Below are 23,196 nucleotides of genomic sequence, written 5' to 3'. Positions count from 1 at the left end.
TTTTGCTAACTGTGCTCTGTAAATTCTAGGAAAAAAAAAAAAAAACAGTGGGGGAAATTCAAGTATTCCATTTTAGAGCTTTGTTCGGTAGAAGTTATTCAGGGAAATACATGTGCTCCCACTAGGGAAAGTTCTTTCTTTTACTTATAGTGCCCCTGGCTATATATTGTGACAAGTTTTATACTGAAGTCATTTACTCAGAAGTACAAATTATGCTCATCCCTTTGTATAGACTCTATAAGCGTTTTGGTGCCTTAGCGAAGGAGCTCAGTGTAAGACATCAGGAGGGTCCACGTCATTAAATCATTATGCCTACATAACGAATTTTGCAGACATTTTGTCATACACAACTCCATTTGCACGAATAAAAAGAACTGTTCTCTGTTCTAGCTCATAAAATGTATGTAATATAAAAACCATAAGAGTTGAATTTTAAAAAATTTCCCCATGATCCCCGGGTTTCTGTATGCAATTTCTTTTCCTCTTGCTGAAAACTATCAATAGCAACTCCTATACTACACATGAGATTTGAAAAATGCACTGTACCTTCCTAAAGATATATGCGGCGGCATCATTTGAAGAAATTACTCTGATTAAAGGGAGAGAAGCATGTATCATGGGTTTTTTTTTTTTAAATATAAGAAAGATTGGACTTTATAGTTCTCTCCAAAGACTATAAAACCATAATTTACTTTTTCAAAATTATTATAAGTCTTTTTAAGGTAGTAGCAATTCGTCTGGTATTTTAATCTATTTTGAGTTAACATCTATTAGCACTTTTTGAAAATGTGAGGCAAATTGCTGTATTAATTAAGGTAAATCACACCATAGTTTCATTCTATTATTGCTGTTACTATGGAAGGATGAGGAGAACACCTTCAGAATTTTCGAGATTCAGTTTAATTTATCTAAGATCATTCCACCATTTCTTTACCTCCTTATGAAAGGTTTCCCAGAAGGTTCCAGATAAGTGTAAGCCTAGGCCTGAATTATCTCCTCAATGATACCTATTGTTCAAAAAAAAATTTCTGATAAAATTTGCTGAAGAACCATTTATATTAAGCGATTCTTATTTCTTCTTTGACTCGTGTTTTAAAATAGGACATGTTTCTTGTTGGGGGGTAAATATTTGACAAGTGAGTCTATTAAAACCACACAGGAATATAATACGGCACATCTCGTTCTACTGCGCTTCGCTTTTTTGAGCTTCACAGATGTGTTTTTTTACAAATTGAAGGCAAGACCCTCCACTAGCAAATGATTACGACTTGCTTTGTTGTGATACTCACTTTATTACAGTGGTCTGGAGCTAAACCTGCAGTTCCTTTAAGTATACCTATAAACCACTAAAAATCACTAATTTTTTTTTTTTTTTTTGACGGAGGAAGAAAGCATCCATACAAAAAGTAAACACTAATTAAAATACCAACAACAAGGATTACTGCAAGGAATACTGCAGTCATCTCTTTGTTTTCAGCCTTACACACACTATCTGGCATATTCTTGCCCCATTAGAATATAAGCCCATGAGACAAGAGTTTTGGCCGTTTCTGTTCACTGCCAAACCCCTAGCATCTACGGAATGCCTAGTGGTGAGTAAATAATCAATACTTGTTGGCTAAATTAATACAGCAGTTGTTTAATGAGTACGTACTGAGTAAATAAATAGTACTGCATCAGAGACTGTGAAGGAAAGCTCACCTTATTCCCAGACTGTCCCGGCTAGAGTGGCAGCAGTCTCTAAAGCCTTGACATTATGGCAGCTCCAAACTCTTTTCAGTCTTTGGATTCCTTGTGCTACTGTCCCTTCCATCTGACATCACCAGGTCAGATGAAAGAGTTCCAGATACTCCTTTCCCGGGTTTCCGACAATTTTGTACAGGAGACCAAAGCAGCTCATGATGGTGACTCAGCAATTTTTGCTGGGTCATGTGGCTGTCAGGCAATACTTAGGAAATGACCAGGCTAGACTTCGGACTAATTGATGGCACCTTTCCTTATTGGAGATCAATGATTAGTACGTCGGCTGGGTAATACTGAGAAACATGCTAATGGCCACTGGACCTGAGTTGGTTTCCAAAACTTTGCAAAAGCCCACATGGAACAGAAGATTTAGCACTTTAGCTTGCAGCATCAGCAGCCTGCTCAGGGTGGCAAGCCCGGGAGGGCCCCACGGAAAGCTGAAATTCTGTGACATTTAAGGTCCCTTCTGATGTCACGGTTACCGAGTGGCACAGGAGAAATCGTGGACGGATCTGATTCAAATCAGTGTTATTTCCACCCTCTTATTTTTTGGATTTCAGCAATTACACATGCCTTCACTGCTACCTGGGCGTAAATTGAAATTTGAGGGCCTTTTTGTTGTTATTGCTGTTGGTTTCATTGTCACTGTGGTATTTGATGTTTGTTGCCCCAGGGAACATGTAGATAATACTGCAACAGGATGGTATAGTCTCAGAGGAGGAAAAGTTCTCCAACTAAACTTGCCCCATGCTCCTCACCGAGAAACACTGTACTCATCAGTATCAGGCTCTCATGTGGTAGGGGATAAATCAAACACATTTTTTCTCTTCATCATGGCTTATTTTGGTGAAATACTTGAAATTAATTTGTTAATTTTTCATCCAAATGGCTAATAAGGCAAAATGAAAGTACGTTCATATTCCACCAAGAACAGGAGGAGGGAAAGGGACAAAATATTAAATAAGCATCTGCTATTTTCTAAGGGATCTAAGCACTAACAACCCTTATTACAGATGAACTGTGGCTCAGATAGAATTAGTATTTCACACCAGGTCACAAGGCTTCCCTGACATTAATTTTCCAGTTAGCATTAAGAAAAATGATTGCAGTTTACATATAAATACATTTCAAAGTCCTTTACAATCTCTTTAACATAACTACTTGGTGAGAAAATAAACTACAATGGACCTCACTTGGCCTACACAACATTCGGTCATGGGGCTGTGGAAACATGATGGAGCTGCAAGACGAACCAGGAGCCTTTTGGCCAACTGCCTCATGCTATGAACTGCATTGCTTTCTCTTTTCTCCCCACACATCAAAATGTTTCTCTGTGTCCCAAATGTAGAGTGGCCGATAGACACAGTCCCTACACTCTTAGAGCGGGGAAGATGAACAATGAAACCAGTAACAGCAAATCCTAAGGAATGCTTTCTAGGGGAAGTGCAGGTTCTGTGGATGGGAGAACTTAGTGTGCATTTGACCTTCTCTAGGAGGGTTGGAAAGGGCTTCCCAAAAGAAGTGACACTTAAGTGGAATTCTGAAGGACAAAGAGGCATGGGCCCATTTACCACATGCACTGAATATACACATATTTTTCAGGGATGAAAGGAAACCCGCTCATAAGCTAGAATAAAACAATTAATCTGTCCTTCACCTTGAAAACCAATGTTTCTCCAGTCTATCTAATGCACTCAAGTGTACGACTATGGTAAGGTCTTTTTTTTTTTTTTTTCAAATAGCACTTCTCTGAGGAGGTCTGTGGGTTGGTAAAGAAAATGGATCCCCTTATCTGCAGGTGGGAAAAGCGGGGAGCCCACAGTATGTCTGTAAAGGTGTCACAAATAGCACACTCATCTCCTACCTCCTAATTCAGGGCTCTTGCCCTCGCTGCTGGTCTGTCATTCTTCATAGGCTCCCTGGGCAATGTCACTCACTGCTAACAGCCCCAGAAGCTGACTCCTGGCGTCCCAGAGCCAGAGTGCTGTCTCTCAGGCAATATGCCTCCGTAGGCTGCTTCTCTCTGCCTCCCTCTGCTCTCTGGGAAGCTGCACTGGCTGTCTGTGAAACCTGGCATTCTCCAAGTGCCAGTAAAAGTCATCCTGGACAATGTGTATTCAAATGAGACCCAACTGCTCTTTCAGCAAGTGCCCACTGGCCCCAAGATGGGCACCTATTAAAATGGGTAAAATAAGGTAATGTGGATTTGAGTAATACCTCAAATTTGTATGTAGATGAAATGAATCATCTAAATGCACTTTAAAATATTTAAATAGGACACTAAAGAAAAAAAAACATAAAAGAGCAGACAATACATTGATTTTCTAGAACCTTGCTGAGACAACAACATACACTAGCTCTCTGCAGGCCTAGGTAGATTTTTATGATTCTTTTCACCTCCCTTTGTGGCGAGACTTCTCAGGTCCAGGTCTGGATGACATGCCACATCCTGGTGATGTTTCTCTATGGTTGGAGCTCTGAGGTCTGAGACACCAGGAATTTGGCACCACTTTTACAATCTCTCACCTCATCTCTTTCTCTTTCGTGGCAAGGCTAAGCTTGCTAGCAGTCTGACGGAGGATAAAGCAGTAACTCAATAGGCACGAATGGGCTGCAGGCAGAGCCCACAATGAGGGGAAAGGGTCTTCTCTAGCTCAGTGTGGGCCATGAAAATGATTCTAGGTGTGAGCTAGAATGCCTTAGGTGCTCATTTTCTCTCTACTCTGCAGGCAATTTCTCATTCCCTTCTTTTTTTTTTTCCTTTCTCAGTCATACCCAGGATACCCAGGCCTTTCTCCATGAACCCATATTGACTCATATGTAACAATTGTTTTTTTTTAAAGCCTATAGCACCCGGTATTCTCAGGAGGTCTCCCATCCAAGTAATAAGCACGCATGACCATGCTCAGCTTCCAAGATCAGACGAGATTGGACACGTTCAGGGTGGCATGGCCATAGATTCATATAACAAATTTCAATACATATTTATTGATGTGGGATGAATTAAACTGTGTTTGCAACTGAGAATACAAACAAAAACACAGTGGTTCTCAGCCCAAGTACTCATTAGAATCACCTGGGGAATCTTAAAAATCCCAACGCCCAGTCCATATTCCAGACAAACCATATCTGAGTCTTGGAGGAGTGGGATCCAGGCATCAGCGCTTGTGAAAGCTTCTAGGAGATTCTCAGGTGCAGCTCAGGTTGAGACTTGCTGGGCTAAAGCTTCCAGCTGATGAGCCCCTAGAGTGTGCAGATGATTTCTGCACTTGGGAATCTGAAGGCAAAATCCGAACTAAGATTACCGAAAGAGAATGAGCGCTCACCCACATGCCGTGCTGCCTTCCACACTGAGCTCCGAGTCAGGGGTTCTGGAGAAAAGAAACTGTTACTCCTACAGCTTATTAGTCCATCTTTTTTTTCCCTCAAAATATTAATCACTGACTGAGATAAAAGGTATATTCTTTGAAAATGGTAAAAAGAGACTAGTTTCTTCTCCTTCGGCATTGGTCTCAGATTTCTAGTTGGATGTAGCTAAAGGTGACCACCAACTGACCTTCCCAACAGCTCACGGAAGGAAAAATCCCCCTAAACGCAGTTCTCACATGCACCTATTGCTTCCTCAAAGGGCCACCCTGAAGCAGGAGGAGAGGTCTCACCATGATTAACTACTTATTATAAATTTAAGAAAAGTTGATTATCTTACTAGAACCTAAAAGCTGCCTGGTAACTACGTGAGTCAGCTGATTGCAGGTCATCCACACAAAATATGCCTCACGCATAAACTTCATACTCATAGTCTAAGGCCTTTAAGGATATATATTTTTAATGCTGAAATAAGAAATATTACTCTTGGGTGGCAAAAAACTCATCTAAAAATCTCAAAACACAGAAAGAGATAGATACTGAGAATACAATGAACCTGACAGGGGCAGGCTCATAAATTCAGTCAACTTTGTCAAATGTAGTCATTCCATTTCAGAATCTGCAATGATTGGAAGTGCTATGCTCTGTCAATATCACACCAGGCCTGGCTTCATGCTGTCTCTTTTTCATGAAATGTGGGTTGCCTGTTAACACGAGCACTGCTTCTATTCACTTGAATTAGCACAGTGAGTAAGCAGCAAAGGACCAGGGAGGATGGGGATCACAAAAATGCCTGCAGTGTTAAGTGAGAATCAGGGCTCACCAACCTGAAGCTTCTAATTAGAGATTAATGTGAATGGAGTCTGATAACCAGACTGCCAGAGAGAAAAATTAGTGACATTTTCATTTCCTGTTTCACTAAGCAATCCTCCACCAAGAAGAATGTTTCAAGCCAAGTGTAAGCTCTGGGTGGTCAGCCTTGCATAGGCCATTCCGAGGCTACAAACTGATAGCCGTGGAATTAACCCGTCCTGCAAATCTTTGTTTTTTTTTTTTTTTTTTTTTTTGATTTATATGTGCGGTGTAGATGAAAGCCAAAAAAGACATGTGTGGGACACAAGAATGGAGAAAGCCATTTGGGGAGTTGTCAGTAGTGTTCTAAATGTTTCAGCAAAAGATCGGACTATTTGAGAAAAGCTGGGCCCTAATAAGATAATTAATGTAGTCACTAAGTGAGTGGTAAGTACAATGTATTTATGGAAACACATCTGGGTGTTTCTAAATTAAACTCGCAAATTTAAGCCGAAAAACACAATTGAGGGAGAAAACTCTCAGAACTAAAAATATGTGCTTTCTCTTGTGCTTAATGGCTTTCTTGATTTCAGTTTTTATTTTCTTACTGATATAAAGCCTAGGGCAGTGGTAATTACCAGTGGACACCTGATGAAAAAACTTCTTTCTAAAACTGCAGACTCTATCAGGTAGATTTTATGGATTTGACTTGTTTCCCAAAACAAATTCATTATCAGAAAAAATTTGCTCTGCATAAAAGTGATCTGTAAATCTGTAGATTAAAAAGAAAAACCCAAAAACAAGTAATGTTTTTGGTTTTCAAAAGAGAAACTACATAAATCCAAGCAGTTTGGAGTTTGCTTGTGAAGGATGCTGAGTCTAACCACACATCAGCTGCCTAAACTCTGTGACTGTCTTGAACCCCAAGGGCTTTCAACTACACTCAGAATTCCCCAGCTACATGAAACTGGAATTAAATCCAAGGCGTCATCTTTCTTAATCAGTTATTTATCCCCCTTTGTCTAAGTACTTATTATAATCTAACACATTAATAAGAGGCAATGGGATCTAATGTTTTCAAACTTGCTTGTAACCGTACAATACTTCTGCAAACCAAAACATTAAATAAGCAAATAAACCAAATAAAATAAATCAAGCAATAAAAACAGGGTTGCTCTGTTAGGTACAGAATCACAGGCTCTGAGGAACCTCTTCGGCATCTTGGGGCTACACAGAATGCAGATGGGAGACACAATCCAACCCATCCATCCAACTGTCCTTCCATCATCCGATACATATTTGTTTAGCAACTATTATATACCAACCACTGTGGTAGGGTCTGGCAATATAACATAGAAGGAGAAACCCATGGATCTTACATTCTAAAGAGAAGGAGAGTGATGGGGATGAAAAACGTAAGCGCTAACAACCACAAGTAAGAGCTAATATTTATCGCTTACTTCATGTAAGGATCTTTACACATATTAACTCACTTAATTTTATCAATAGCCTTTGAGATAGGGGCTTTTTAAATTTCCACTTTACAGATGAGGAAATGGAGGCACAGAGCAGGAGTAGGGGACATAAAAATAGAAAAGCCAGGAGCATGATGACAGGGAAGACAAGAGAAAAGCATCTCACAAAGGAGGAAATGGTTATCACATGAATGTAGCTGCTAAGAGATGAAGCAAGTTATGGACAGAGAAGTGGCCACTGGATTTGGTGACAGAAGTCACTGGTGACCTTGAAAGAGAAGAAGCAGTGGCATGATGAGAATGGAAATAGATTGTAAGGGGCAGTGAAAAACTAAAGACAAATGTTCATAGTCCATCCTTTTTAGGAACTTAATAGTAGAGTGGCAGAAAAATAAGACTCTAGACCAGTGCCCACCTCCCACTCACCCCCACACACTTTTTGGAACCAGGGACCGATGCTCCTATGAGAATCTACTGCCTGATGATCTGAGTGGAGCTGGGGAGGTGATGCTAGCGCTGGGGAGTGGCTGCAAATATGGATGAAGCTTTGCTTGCTCGCTGGCAGCTCACCTCCTGCTGTGCTGCCTGGTTCCTCACAGGACACAGACTGGGACCAGTCCACGGCCTGGAGGGTGGGGACTCCTGCTCTAGAGGACCATAGCTGAAAGCAGATGTGGGACATAAGTGAGGTTCTTTATACAGAAGAAATATAATTGTGGGTGTTGTTTTTGAAAATTAATTTGTAGTCTAACAGTATTTTATTTGCCCATTTGCTTGTCTATCTCTCCCAGGAGGCTGGAGGCTCCATGGGGTAGGATCTCTATTTTGTTCAGTTTTTTTTTTTTTTTTTTGACCTGTCACCTATCATGGTGACAGGAACATAGTAAGAAGCTCAACTGATACTTCTTGAATAAATGAATAAAATATATGATAAAAATTAGGGAGACAGTTTCTGTTTCCTCTTTGAAAAATGACTTGCCAAGCAAAATTTTCACTAGGCCCAGCACGGCAGGCCCTGAAAACCTGGGCCTCACGTGCAGGCTGTGCTGGTTCCTTCCCAATGGGCAGCAGCCCCTCGGTCTCCTGAGCCACTGTGGTCCGCTCTTGTTTTCACTTTGTGAAGTCAGGTGCTTAGGTGTTCTGAGATCTAATCTGAACTCTGTTAAGAAACTGCTGTTACCTTTTCTATTTCTAAATTAGAAAAATAATATGATCCTGCAATCTAATTCTTTCGTATAATTACTTAAGCCAAATCAAAGTTCCAAGGAGATTATTTACTGCAAAGCAATGATGCTCCAGGGTGCCTTTAGGCAAGCTCCAACAAAACATTCCATGGCATTTGGGGAACACTAGGCCCTCTCCTTCCCTTTTTTTTTCTTTTTTAAACAAAACAAAAACAATTTCACTACACTCCAATCCCATAACAGAAGTGAGCAAAACAAGCAGCTATTTGCAGCACACTCTTTTAAAAGATTCTAGGGAGATGTCGACTTTCCTGAAGAAACAAACCAGTAAGTCCCAGCCTAGACACTGACCGGCAGTCTGACTTGGCAAATCTTTACTCTCTCTGTTCAGAAGGAAGAACTGAGAACTGCTGGTCTCTAGGTTTCTTCTTCCTCTATACGTTTGACTAATTTAATGCATCTGTACTATTTAAAAAAACAATGGATTCCATTGTTTTTTTTTTTTTTTTAGAATGGCTGCCTGAGTCTCAGGGGTCTAGCTTTTCTTTGTAAGATCTTAGCATGTAAATTTATATCCATGGCTAGGATACTACAAATCAGGTGGTTCATATCATAGTTAAACATCAGATGCAAGATGCTGAAGCAGGTATGTAAGCACGAATAAAAACGATAATAATAATAGTTGACATCTATTGAGTACTTCTGGTGTCCATGACTTTGGTCTAAGTGTTTTATTGCTATATCTTATTTAATTGCGTAACAACCCTATGGAGTAAATATCCCCATTTTTCAGACGATGAAACCGAGGGTTTTTAGAGATTAAGTTGTCCAAAGTCCCACAGACAGTAAAGTGATAGAAGCAGAATTTGAAAACTACTTGTGCTCACCAGTTAAACCTCTGCCATTAAGCTCCATGCCAGTGTTTTCTTGGTTTAATATAGAAACACAGGAAAGGCCTTTTGGTCACCACTTCATAGCAATTTAGGCGAATAGGGTTAGAAGAAGAGATGGGAACACTTGGCTAAAATGAGGTTGAGTGCTAACCTCTGAATTTCAGCTGATGTGTTTTTCCCTGTTTCAATTACCAGGAATAATCAGGAGAGGGTTGTAAAATGTGTTTTAAAGTACTCCTATGTGAAAATCACCTGGAGAAACTGTTTTATCAGCAAAAGGAACAAGACTGATGCTTCAAGCGAAGGACCTAAGTTCAGATTTTAGAGCCCGAGCCACTCTATCTCTCCATTTTTCGTCTTCCCTTTCTTCTGGAGACCATGGCATTGTGGGCTATTCATGTAATGGTTATGCTGCGCATAAACTGGGATTTCACGATCTGATACAATCAGACCACTCTTGCCTTATTAAGAGAGAATGTCTTGTTTTTATCATTATTTTCTTTGATAAGGCATAAATATTCAGTCTGAGATTTTGGCTATGGGCAATGTGGAAACAGCTGTGTGTACATTGCAGGGGAGAGGGCAGTCCCGGCAGGTACGCACTTTGTTTCATGGCTGAATTGCTACCAAAACAGTCCTGGACACAGAGCCCCACAAATTATTTTCCCTTAAACTGATTTTTCCAGTTAGTTCTGTATATTAGTTACAGAGTCCTATATTATTTTTCCCCATAGGGCTTTCCTGCTTATGGTTCCTAAACAAGCTGATAAAAACTCCATTTTCTCCGCAGAAATATTTAGGTTGTTGAGGCTTTCTCTTACCATAATTATTTCCTGAAAAATGCAGTGGTCAATTTTTCCCGAGTATTTTTACATGGCATCGGGCACACAAAAGTTGGCTCCTGGTATTTCAAGGTTGTAAAGCAGATTCCTGCCTTTAAAGAGCTGACTGGTTTCTATTACTTGCTTTCTGCATTGGCTTCTCATTGATATAATTAAATGAAATTTTTCTACCATTTAAATGAGGAGCTTGTGTAAAAACAAAGATTTTCTACGACCTCGAGAAATAATTTCTTATTTAAAAAATCATCTATTTCACTCCTCAACTAAGTACTTCAGGAATTGGGGAGGGTGAGGAGAAAGGTCTTGGCAATGGCAGTTTGATGAGAAATGAAGTAATTTGATTATTTCCAGGGTGTGGATCAATAATAGTCAGCCTCTGCAGAGACCCCTGGCCTGAAGGCAGCGGGGATAATCAATAGGATCAAACAGAGGCGCTCTCCTCCCCCAGCAGCCTCTCTGATCTTTTCTGGGCGGACTCTTCACGCCTGTGTAATTCTAATTTATGTCAACTAGAAATCAAAGAAATTCCAAGGGGCTTTGGTCATAGGACATTGGGGTGGACCTTTCAAAATCTATTTATGTCTTTTCCTTAAGTAACATGGCTCTGTGGCCCTCCTGGAGCCTCTGACGAAGGCAGAGGAGGGGAGTTAGGTAAATGGAGGTGCATTTTCTTGGTCCCGTCTACAACACTGCGGGGACATAAGAACTAATAAGCATTTTAAGCAAAATGCTTTGCCAAGAGTGGCTCCCTCAATAACGCTCTTTAATGATACCCCAGACGCTGGCATTTTCAAATCAAATGAACAGTGTATAAAATTAGTTCTGCATGAAGTTAAGAAAAAAAAAGTAAGTGAAAGGGAGCTTTTAAAAGCTTCAGCATTTCTCCATCCAACTGCTTTTCACAAGGGTTTGGCATATTGCTACATTTATGATGTTATTCGCTGCTCATAACTCAGGCCCTCTGTCTCCAAACTTCTGTATTAACACACACTGCGGAGGTTTCCTCCAAGACATTTTATCACCGAGGTTTCCCAAACCAGCCAGGCCGCCTCCGGCGAGGTCTGGTTTCTCAGCCGATGCCATGCCACTGGGCTCCCTCCTTTTTCATCAACCTTGTTACCCCAAATATTTTTCATTAACCTTGAATGCTGCATTTCCATTTGCCCTACAGCTTTTCCATTAATTTTTTTTTTGTCTTGTTCCGTTTTGTTCTCCATCCAAATGGCCTTGTAAGAAACGAGGAAAATATCACATTAGAAGAAACACATCTACACAGAATCTAGAATTCACTAAAGTTGTGAAAATGATTTCCATGACCAAAGCCACTGTTTATAATTGCCGAAAGCAGAGTAAACATATTGCTCTTATTAGAGAGTCCCCTTGATTGTACAAGTAGTTTTAACTAAATCACCAAGTAAATGCGTGTTAAGTTGATAGGTGATTTCGGGTCAACTCTAATTCCCAAGGTCAAGTAAGCCTTTGAACAGTCTTAAAGAATATAAGTTCACCCCAATTCATCAAAGCCGTCTCACACAGCGTTTTCTTCTCCTGGTTCTTACAATGCACTAAAGTTTAGGAGATTAAGCGGCTTCAGCTTCAAAACCCAAAGTAATGCCTCTAACATGCTTATCCATCCAGCAATCGGAAAAGCTACTCGAACAGGGGCTTCTTAATGCACTCCCTAATTTTACAAGCGCGCAGGGGAATGCTGCATCTGTCAAATGGACTGGAGGACTCCTCCCTAGGAGTCACCAGAGTTACAGCCAAATGAATTTACTGCAGTTCCACAGAGACACTGTCTGATAATCTAAGTATGTATTGCTTTCATCTGCAAAGAATACATTTAATGTTTCTCATCTGTTCTTTGTCTACCTAATGAGAGAAAGAGATGGAGGAAAAATACTTTTTCCCACGAAAAATACAATTCATTTAGTTATTGTTACAATTCCTTAAAAGCTCAAGTGAGGAAAAAAGCAGAAGTCTGGTAAGGTATAATTTTCAAATTAACTATAAGTGGCCCCAAATGAAACTAACCACATGTGAAAGAAAACATAACTAGACTTCAATATTTCTCAGAACCACAGGATCACAGAACACAGGCCCTGGGACACACAGATGTCACAAACCCCATCTCTCCCCAGCACAGGGATCTCACTGACAACATTCCTGACAAGGGGGTTAACGGCAGATCATTGAGATATCTTGCCTACTTCTTTGGCTCCAGTTGGTGTGCAGAAAGGGGAAGGAGAACTCAAATTAATGAGTTATAAGAGGTTAGCAGACTTGGTTAAGGTACAGGGAGAAGAGCGTGAGGCCCAAATTAATTTTGTTCTTTAATTCTTTGTTGGCATAGATGAGCACATTGAGATAGATAGCGAATCTTTGTCTCCACATTCTAATCATAATTCCTGCCTGTTTCTATTCTTATTTTTCTTATTACTTTCTTTTTGTTTCCCTACCTATTTAAGTGGTCTTATCTCCAACTCACCCTTTTCTCCCATTGCAAATCTTTCTTTATCCCTATGCCTGGGTTAGTAAATCAATCCAAACTACAGCATGTCTCACGCAGGCATAAGTTTTCCTTTGTAAAGAGTGTAGAAAATATAATTACTGGTATCTTTATACAGAAAATAATATTAATTTTAAATTTAAGTGAGCAAAAAGTAAAAGGGCAAAATGTTCTCTGAGTTTTTTTCCTCTTTTTAATTTCCTTTAAAAATGAGTAGTAAGCAATACATTTTATGTCTTATTTGGAAATTCAAATATAAAATCACAGGCTTATATAATGATATTGATGATAATAATAATCAGTAACACTGAGAATTTTATATGACTAACGTTATTCTAAAGGCTTGATATGTGTTCACTCATTTAAATGCTCACAACAATTCTACAAGATAGGTACTATTATAATCCTCATTTTACAAATGAGGAAACAGAGGCACTGAGGAGTTAAATAACTGCCCATGATGACACAACTAAGTACAGAGGCCGGATTTAAACCCAAGTTCTGGCTCCAAAGTCCATGCCCGTGACTACTGACCTCTTTTCTTTGCTACCTAAAACTTCCTTTGAATCTTGATAAAATTTTTAAATCTGGAGATGGATAGCATAATACAAATTTTGAAAGCTGAATAGCTACTTACTCTAGATTTCCATCCAACTAAACCAACCAGCAGGTATTTTATATGCAAACCTTTACTTGCAGTTTGTATGTAGTTTGGAAACTTCTTCCATCCTCACAGAACCTCTCATGTTTGGCTCAGAGCTGCCTTAAGCCTGAGGGTGCCAGGCAGCAAGACTGGGCCCAGGATCCCCTGGTCTGGGTTGCAAGCTGTGGTCAGACGCATGGTGCTAGAGCCATCCAGTCTCAGAGTAGCTCTCAGGTTGGAGAAAGGATTCAGAGGTCGTCTGAGAGAAAGGGCTAAAATTCTCAGGGATACCACCGAACAGAACAGCCTCCCCTTCTCATTTGGAACTAACTTGTATTTGGGTATAAAAGGATCCATTTCTTAAATTAGCAAATTGATGGTCAGCAATAAGTCTGGAATACCTTCTCCTGTACAAGGTGGAATATACATTTTTACAATTCATCTTTTTAGGTGGAGTTGATATCAACGAATCTAGAGTATGGACTGGGAATATGGTGATTACCGAGAATGACGGTGGATACATCCATCCATTCTGACACATACCTTTTTGGTGTCCTTGGTAAGGTAGTACTGGAAGGAGCAGTTCCTTCTGGCAGGAGCTGAGGAGCGTTGCTGTCATCATTAAATATTTCTAGAAAACTCTGCCCACTATGGACCTTTCAACTTGTTTTAAAAGAATTTCATTCTAAAGGGTTAGCAGCAGCGTTAGGTTAGTAGGTAGTGAAGTCTGAAGGAGACTTGCAACCCTGGGTCTCAGTGCTGTTGTTCAGTAACAAAGTCAGTCAGCTTTCTAGGCTGGGCTGACAATACATAATACGATTTCTCTAAACATAACTTAACTGGCAACGGCCTAGTATAAGTTGGGATTTTAAAGCACTTGGAGAAAAGAAGTAGGTCAATTAACAAAAATGACAAAACACACAAAGGACTTGGGCCATTCTTCTATTTGCCCGCAAATTTGCTGCATTTAGAAAATGCATGTCCTTTGAGAGGCATATATATTTAGTGTTATTCTCTTTTGCTATCTATGTCCCTAATCTCCATTCCAAAAGTAGCACACGTGTGTAAATTATTATCAGATGCCAGCATTTTCTGAGCAAGTATCTGAGGTGGATACCCTCCAAGGAGGCAGTCCTTGTGCCTAGCTATGCCCTGAGGGTGTGTCATAGTACTGGAAACAGACTCTGAAGACCTGGGGTAACAACTGTGACAAGTGGCCTTGGGCCAGTGCCTGTTCTTTCAAGGCCTCCATTTTCTCCCTTTCGCAGTACAAATAATTATTTTTTGGTTTGTTATAGGCAAAATATAGAAATAACAAAGGGGAAAGCACTTCTCTAGTGCCTGGCGATCAACACAGGTTTTTGCCCCCTTTCTTCTCAGTCTTCAAAGGGCTCCATATAAAATATGGTACAGTTTTCTAAACTCATGCCCATGTCTCTGGGCCAGCTCCACAGACCTTAGTGGGGGACCCCTGAGTCCGTTTCTCACCGTGTGCTAAAAGTGGCATCTTAAGTGTGGGAAGAGATAACTTCTCATATAATATCCCCACACTGGCCCTTTCTTGCTCCCAAATGCCCAAAATACATAGGTGAGGAGCAATGAAATTGCACAGTTCAAACTATGAAAACCAAAACAATTTTGTACTGTTCTTTTCACCTTACTGTTGCAGGAAATTTGGAACCCAGAACAGGATTTTGCTGTTCAACCCTGCACACTGCGGCATGCCATGCAAACATAAACTTTTCCACGGACTCATGGATAGGAGGCCGAAATCTAAGCTGACTGCATAAGCACAAAATTCCTTTTTAAACAGAGAAATGCAAAAATAATCTCAGGTTAGTTTTAAAACCAGACATCTTACAATGTATAGCAGTAACAGTACATGTATGTGTGTGTATTCACACATACATAATAGAGAGAGAGAAAGAATATGATACCAAGCTATTAACTCCACTGATATGTAGAAAACAAATTCAAAAGGTAACTCTTACTTTATCGCATCTCATCAGCCCCAGATATCTCAGAGACTTGCTGCTCTGCGCAATCAGCGTGGCTCCTTGATCTGTGATTTCTTTACACCAGCCGACATCCACGGTCTCTATTGTCATGCTATATCGCCCAATGGCTATCAGTGCTGCAAGGGGGGGCAGAGAGAAAGCAAGCAAGCATAAATGTTAGTAGTGTAAGGGATCTCTACCTTATGAGGACGATTTCTCTCATTTCCTCACTAAATTTGTTCCCGAAATGTTGTGTGTAAATGAATGTTTGTAAACCAAATTAAATTTGAAATGCTTTTAGGAAAGCTTACCCTATGACAAACCCTACTGCACAGTGAATAATCACTCCATGATATCACTTTCATTAGAACACAACCTTTTATCAGTTTTACTCATTGCCAGGTACTCTCAAACAATCATATCTGAAGAAGGAATAAATTAAAATAAAATAAATTACACATAAAATGTTATGGAAATTTCAAGTAGTAACTAAACTTTACCCAAGATAATGTTAATAACTTTTCAAAAGAAAAGCCCATGGAAACAACATTTTAGGTGTATTGTACTGCATATGAATTTCTTTACCAATTGGCATAACTTTTTCAATTGTTCATGATCTGCAAAATATAAGAGTATATAACATTTTTCACATTAGTCTTCTTGGTACTCTTAGGAATTAAGAGTACATTATACAGAGCAGTTGAATTTGATCAGTGCCATGCTAAAGCGTAGTAAAAGAAATGCATTTGTTATGGTGAATTCTTCACCCTATTAGAAGTCTTCTTTCTATTAACATATGAAATGAAACCTATCATCTGAAAACTATGACAGTATCTCTAGTCTTTTTGACTGTTTAGCACTGTACCACTACTAAAGTGCAGACACTTATCCCATAATCTTTGATGTGCACTACTTATCACTGCTCCATAACCCAGCACCCTGTCAGAGCAACCAGTCAGTGAATGTGGCTCTTCGCTATGGACTTCTGATTTGATAGACGTGCACAACTCTACATCTGAGGAATGGAAAAACAGACTTCAATAACTCCAGCCAGAATAAGTTATGGTGCATTGGACTGTAAATGAAACTCTGAAAACAATGCCACACAAATTAAAAAGGAAGAAAAAACTGTTTTCTAATTATTTCCTCATTCTAAGATGTGATGAATTGCCTTCTGTGACATTAAAGACAGATATTTCCCAACTGACTAGACTGATATGAGCAGAGCGAATTATTCATGTAAATAAGTGTTAACTCAAAGTCTATGGCCATGCTACCCTGAACGAGCCCGATTCCGTCCCATCTCGGAAGCTAAGCCTGGTTAGTACTTGGATGGGAGACCACCTAGGAAGACCAGGAGCTGAAGGTATAAAAAATAAAAATAAGGGATTGTAAGCTGATGAGGTCTCTGCAATCTGTGAGAGCAACCAAGAGTTGCCTCACCTAAAAAAAAAAAGTGTTAACTCTTACAGCTCACAGAAAAGTACTAGTCAAAATCTCTTTGCTAATTAATTCAGTAATCTTTTATTTACTAGAAAACTTGTGCCCATTCATTCAAGGATTAAAGCTGGATATTTAAAGCTCATAAAAACAATAATTATGATTGCAATGTTTTCCAGTGAAAATGCTATAAAGGAAAAAAAAATCCTGGAACTTCCTGCCACCAATTTGCAGATGTTCTCAACTTCGCACATGTTATTTTGGCACTTAGTTTTCCAAGGACATGGAGCAGGACATGGGTGTCTGCCAAAAGTTTGCTGAAGGGTCTAGGTGATATTTTTGTGTAGAAGAGGCAATATCCCAGGTTAATCCCACTGGTGTCCCTGACCTAAGAAAATTGTTGTTATCTCTGGCATTGTCATAGCTTTCATTGGTTATGATGCCATGAGGATCTCCTATGATAAGTGAAGTAGAAGATACATAAAAGAAACGCCTTTCAATACGAAGTACTCAGGCTATGATTTTAAAAGATGACAAAGCACAAGTTGTCGGATAGCCCCATGCCAGTAGATTGTGTATTTTACTGAGGTTTGAGGCTAGAACATGAAAGTCCCGCACTAGAAAAAGGTAAATCAAATGATGAGTTTTCAGAAGCCGCTTTACAAGCAAATGAAAAGTCAATAGCTATGGAGTCTAGGTATTAAAAACCACGGATGTTTGCTATTTTCTTTCTTATACACATTAAAATAAATAGTAAATAAGAAAACTGAAGATTAATCAGGGTATTCAGGTTTTGTTTTGACATAGTTCTATTTACTGAAGTAATAAGAATTAAACTTTATTATTGTTTAACTCATTCATTTATTCAGAAAACACTTCATGTGCACTCATTCTCCAATACTTATTGACTATCCATGTGCTAGGCACTGGGCTAAGAATTTTAGGTGCGTTATCTCATTTAATCATCACAGAAACCTCATGAAGTCTTACTGTTGTCTCCATTTTAAAGATCAGGAAACTGAATCACAGAAAGATTCAATAACTTTCCTAGCATAACAAGAGAGTAAGCAGGGGAGTGGATAATAAACTGAGAGCTGGCTCTCAGCCCTGGGTGCACATCGGATCTACTAAAACGGAATCGTGGGGCCAGGCACGTGGCAATTCTAATACGCTGCACTACCTGTGAGTGGAACTGTGGGGTTACACACGGGCCTGTGCTGAGTATGACGGATAGATCCACAGAGCTCAGAGGCCAGTTGACTGGGTGTGGGGGTGTGAGGGTCGAGTGGAAATGGGAAATAACAAGCAAAAGTCACAATACATTGCTCATCCCACATGTTTTCCCATTCCTAACTGCTCGCTTTTTAGATCTCACGTCAAAGGTCATCTCAGAACTGACCATCTTATCATTTACTGCTATCGAAAATGTTATTAGTTGTTTATTTATTTTTCGTGGCCCACCTCCCTCCACTGCTGTATGCCCAGCATCTAGCATGTGTGTAGTATAGAGTTTGTTCTTACAAATACTAGTTGAACACACCAATAACTACACATTTAGGTCTATTACAAAAGCATGTCAAGGAGGCATGGGAGCCCCTCACTCATCTTGGGAGGAGAGATATAATGGGAGGCCTCATGAAAGAGCTAAGCTAGGTCTTGAGGGATGATGAGTAGGGATTCTCTAGAAAAATGAAGGAGGGAAGGCAAGTATGTCCGACTAAGGAAAAGCATGGGTGAGAGTAGCAATGGGGAGATGCAGGTCATTGAAATAAAAACAAGTACAAGGAAGTGGCAATATTTATTCCAGAAATATTTATGTAATGATTAGCAACACTGATCACTGTGAGAATAATATTTAGATGGGTGAGGGAACTGGGAGTCTTTCTGATGAATTTTTAATTCCTTCAATAGCCTGCAAGAACAATACCTATTTTAGAGGTAAGAAAACTGAGGTTCAATACCTCAGCAAGACCCGATCCCTAATAAGTGGCAGAATCAGGGTGCAAATTGAGGTAGTCTGGTTGGTTCCAAAGCCAGTGCTCATTCTATCAATAGTAGCAGCACCAAGGGTAGCAGAGGAGCTGTGTGTGTTCAGGATGTAAATTTCCCTTTAACACAATCAAGAATGAAACATTACAGCTTATGGGCAGCCAAGTATTTACCCTGTGACTATAAAACAGGGGTCCAATAGAATCTTAAATTCCAAAACTTACCTCTCTGTGACTATAGCCTACCTTTGGGTATTTTTCTATTGTTGTTCATGAGCTACCTGTGAAACCTGTAGTATGGTATAGTCTCAAATTCATTTCCCACCTCACATAATATAGTAGATGTGTGACCTCAGGATGACATTGAGCTTTTTTGAGTCTCAGCTTCCTCGCCTGGACAATGGGGATATTGACTTTATATCCTGCCTACTTCATAGTGTTGGTCTGAGGCTCAAATGAGATAATACATATAAGGGACTTTGCACTAAACAAATGTCATCATTTATTTGGTATTTCCTCAAAGTGTTCTACAGTAGTGCAGTTGATATATATATATATATATATATATATATATATATATATAAAAAAAAACTTGAAAGGGTTTTAAAAAATAAAAGGCTCTGGGCAAATGAGAACATTAAATAAGTAGTCATTAAGTCACTGCTAGAGTTCTTAAACTGTCTAGTCTCCATCGGTGATCATGAACCTATAGACTGCACCTGGGATGATTGGGCTGCAAATGTATGTATGATTACTACCTTCATTAGGGGCTGTAGACACATTACAATGATATTTATTGAGCCTTGAAAAGGGATAAATTATGCAAGACTAATTCCCAACCCCTGTGCAATTTTAATATACTTTTTAATGTGCTAAGTGCAACTAATAAAGTTGTTTCAAGAAGTGACACAAATTAAAAGCTGTAATTCAGTAACTTATATGATGATCAAGGATATACATTAACCCACTATAAGCATGCAGAATGACTGAAATACACAAACACTTAATTCTGTACTGTGAAATTCCATTTTTTTATTATTATTTATGCCTACGACACCTGGTTTTCCTAGGTGGCCTTCCATCCAAGTACTAATCAAGCCTGACTCTGCTTAGCTGCTGAGAGCAGCCTGGATCGAACTTGTTCAGGGTGGCATGGCCACAGACCATGAACTGTGGCTCTACTGGGACACGAACCCAGGACCTTCTGTGTGTAAAGCAGACATGCTAACCGCTACACTATGGAACCATGTCCTGAAATTTCATTTCTATGTACTTAATTCTGACTAACAAATTCAATTTCTAGGAATCTACCTTGAAAATATACTACTAATTATACAAAATTACAAACATAAAAGTTTATTCATTGGAGCATCGATTGTAATTGCAAAATAACGGAAACAGCCTTAATGCACATACATAGGAGAATAGTTAAATAAACTATGCTACGCCCGCACAACTGAACACTATGCAGCTTAAAAAAAAAAAAAATGGGGGAAGATCACAAGGAACTTCTAAATCATTCAGTGATGAAAGCAAACTGCAAAAGAGGTTATATGATATGCTACCACCAAATAAAAGGGAATACAATAAAAAACATGAATCTGTTTATTTGTAAAAAAGAAATATAAGAAAGATAAATTAGAAGCTATAGTGACTAACTATAAGGGGCTGGTGGGAAAGGAGAAGAAAAAAGAGAGCATATAATTTGGGGGTGGAGTATAAGGAAGGATGAACACTTCTCGAAATATCTTTGGCTATATTTAGCTTTGACTATCTGAACCATAGTAATGTTTTACATATCCCCCTAAAAAAAAAAAAGATAAAATGTGGGGGAACCTGAAGTGGAATACAAACAATAACAAATGAACTTAATTGTGCTACAAATGAATGGGATGAACCTGTCAAATGATATAATCACACTGGATGGGAATTAGGTCGCTTTCAAATATGATTTGGATCGGATATTGTAAGGTGAAAACTAAAAAGAACTGCCAGCAAATACTGTACTCCAGTTAGTAAATCTATTTATCACAGGGATATTAGTTAGCAATTTAGTAACTACCTTGTACATAATCTAGGATTGTAAATACTGAGAGTCAGTCTCTTCATTGTTAGAGAAAGAAGTTACAAATAACAGAAAAAGGAAGACACTTATGACGAGCCTTGTGCTACTGACTTGGAATCAGAGGTACTAAAATGAACTCATAATTTTTATACCCACAGATAGATAGATATAGAAATGACTAAAAAATGTGATGTATATGCATGCATGGTTTAGTACACACACACACACACACACACACACATTCCTAGCTTTTTCTGCTGAGAGGGACTCGGCGCAATGACACCCCACTAGCAATGATGTACTAGACCCCAGATCTTGGTTTCTAAATATCATTCTCCAATAAAAGGAATCAGGGCTTCTCAGAGAAATGATTGATTCCAGGTTTGGAGCAGGGAAAAATACAAGATGAATCTGAAACATCTTGTGATCTCAGAAAAAAAAGAAGTGCTTAAAAAGGATAAGGGAATGTCAAAAGGACACAGGCTCTAATCGGAAGGAGCTGCCAATGGCCACAGCTGGAACAATTCGAACATCAAATAAGGTAGTATTGGATTATAATTAAGAAAATGGAAAAACCATCCTCAAGTCCATATTGATATAAATAAATAATCAGATAAATAAATAGCCAAAAAAGGGCAGCTCTTCCTTACAGAAGGATTCCAATTAATAAGTGAATACGAAATGAGAAAAGGACAAAAAACATCAGGCAAAAATCACGGAAATAACTGTTGCAGGCAAGATCTATCAATGCATGCTAAGATCTGGGGATGAAAGTTTGAGGAACAACAGAATATAGGCATGCTACCAAAGATATTGATCAATTTTAAAAAATCATAACTTCACATTGGAGAGACCCAGTAGGCACCACCTTACCCAAACAGTCAAGGTTAACATTACCTGTAACAATGCGTCAAGATATCATTTACCACCTGATCACTTCTGCAGTATTCTTGTCGAAATGAATACTCTTAATTTACTCATAAGAAAACATCACAAAAACCCAAATTAAGAAACATTCTACAAGATAATTCACCAGTACTCATCAAAAGGGTCAAGGTAATAGGATATAAGAAAAAAAATGAGGTGGTGTCATGACAACTAAATACAAAGTGGAATCCTAGACTGGATCCTGGAACAGAAATTAGGAAAAAACTGGTGAGATTAAAGTAAGATTTGTAGTTTAGTTAATCTTATCCTTTCGGTGTTAATTTCTTAGTTTGATAATTGTTCTATGGTTATATAAGTTGTTAATATAATTAGAGGAAGTTGACTACATCCCTACTATTTTTGCAACTTTTCAGTAATTCTAAAATTATTTCAAAACAAAGAGAAAAAGCATGGATAAGCTAATAATAGATAGTGAGTGAACTAAGTGAAAGCAGGTATTATTTTCACATTGAAAAACCTGATATATAAATGTTAGAACTAAGAATACATTTTTTTCTTCATAAGAGGAAGATTAGTCATATGAGTGCATTAACAAGTGACCTGCATGTGTCATTTCGTCCTTCCAGTTCTATCTTCTGCTATGGATCTATGCATCTGTAATAAAAGCAGAAGAAATGCCCTAGTGCTTGAAAGACTTAGGGTTAAAATTTAATAGTAGGATTAAAATCTTTCATGTAATACTTGGATAAAAGCCATGTGCAAAGCAATTTCTTGGCACGGATACAAAGAGATAAATGAAAAGTGCTCTTTGTGGAAACCACAGAAGCTCCAAAAACAAAGAACTGACACTTTCAGAGACATTTGTTCTGTGATGGTCCCTGTGAGGGCTCCCTCCATCCCGCAGGGACTACAGCAGTGGTTCCTAGCCCTAGCAGTTCAGGAGAATCACAGGTGCCTAGAAAAAGTATGGATGCCTGAGTCTCACCTCTGGAGATTCTGATTCAGGAGAAGCTGTAAAAGTGTCTGTGATCCCAATGTGCAGCCAGAACTGGGAGCTACTGGAACAGAATAACCTACAATTCTGGCAAAGTCAGTCAACTGAAAACAAAAGAACTCATATTTAAGAATATAAATAGCTTATGTGTTTTGATATTGTAAAATAGCTCTGCCTCTCAAATGGTAGTCAATTCTTATATATAATCAATACTTCTTAATCCCTTTATTTCTAATTTATATTCCTTCCTCTCATTTTATACATTATTATATTCCTCTTGTTATTATATAGTAACCCCCAAAGCGACTACATTCTATAATAATTTTCCAGATTGTCCTTTTTTTTTTGTAAATATTTCTTTTACTTTGCTTTATTGC

At 38.9% G+C, this 23,196-nt stretch overlaps 1 protein-coding gene across 1 annotated transcript in view; it reads right to left on the bottom strand.

Moving 5' to 3' along the window:
* FBXL17 (F-box and leucine rich repeat protein 17) overlaps window positions 1-23,196 on the bottom strand; it is a 444,087-nt gene that overhangs the window by 7,029 nt on the left and 413,862 nt on the right. Inside the window, exon 8 of the mRNA XM_016137227.2 lies at window positions 15,439-15,581. Within this exon, the coding sequence (XP_015992713.1) occupies window positions 15,439-15,581 (143 nt within the window). The remainder of the gene's footprint in view (window positions 1-15,438; window positions 15,582-23,196) is intronic.

Source organism: Rousettus aegyptiacus, unplaced genomic scaffold (assembly GCF_014176215.1).
Source record: "Rousettus aegyptiacus isolate mRouAeg1 unplaced genomic scaffold, mRouAeg1.p scaffold_m13_p_8, whole genome shotgun sequence".
NCBI lineage: Eukaryota > Metazoa > Chordata > Mammalia > Chiroptera > Pteropodidae > Rousettus > Rousettus aegyptiacus.
Note: the sequence above shows the minus strand (reverse complement) of the source record. Positions and strands in the feature narration are given on the sequence as shown.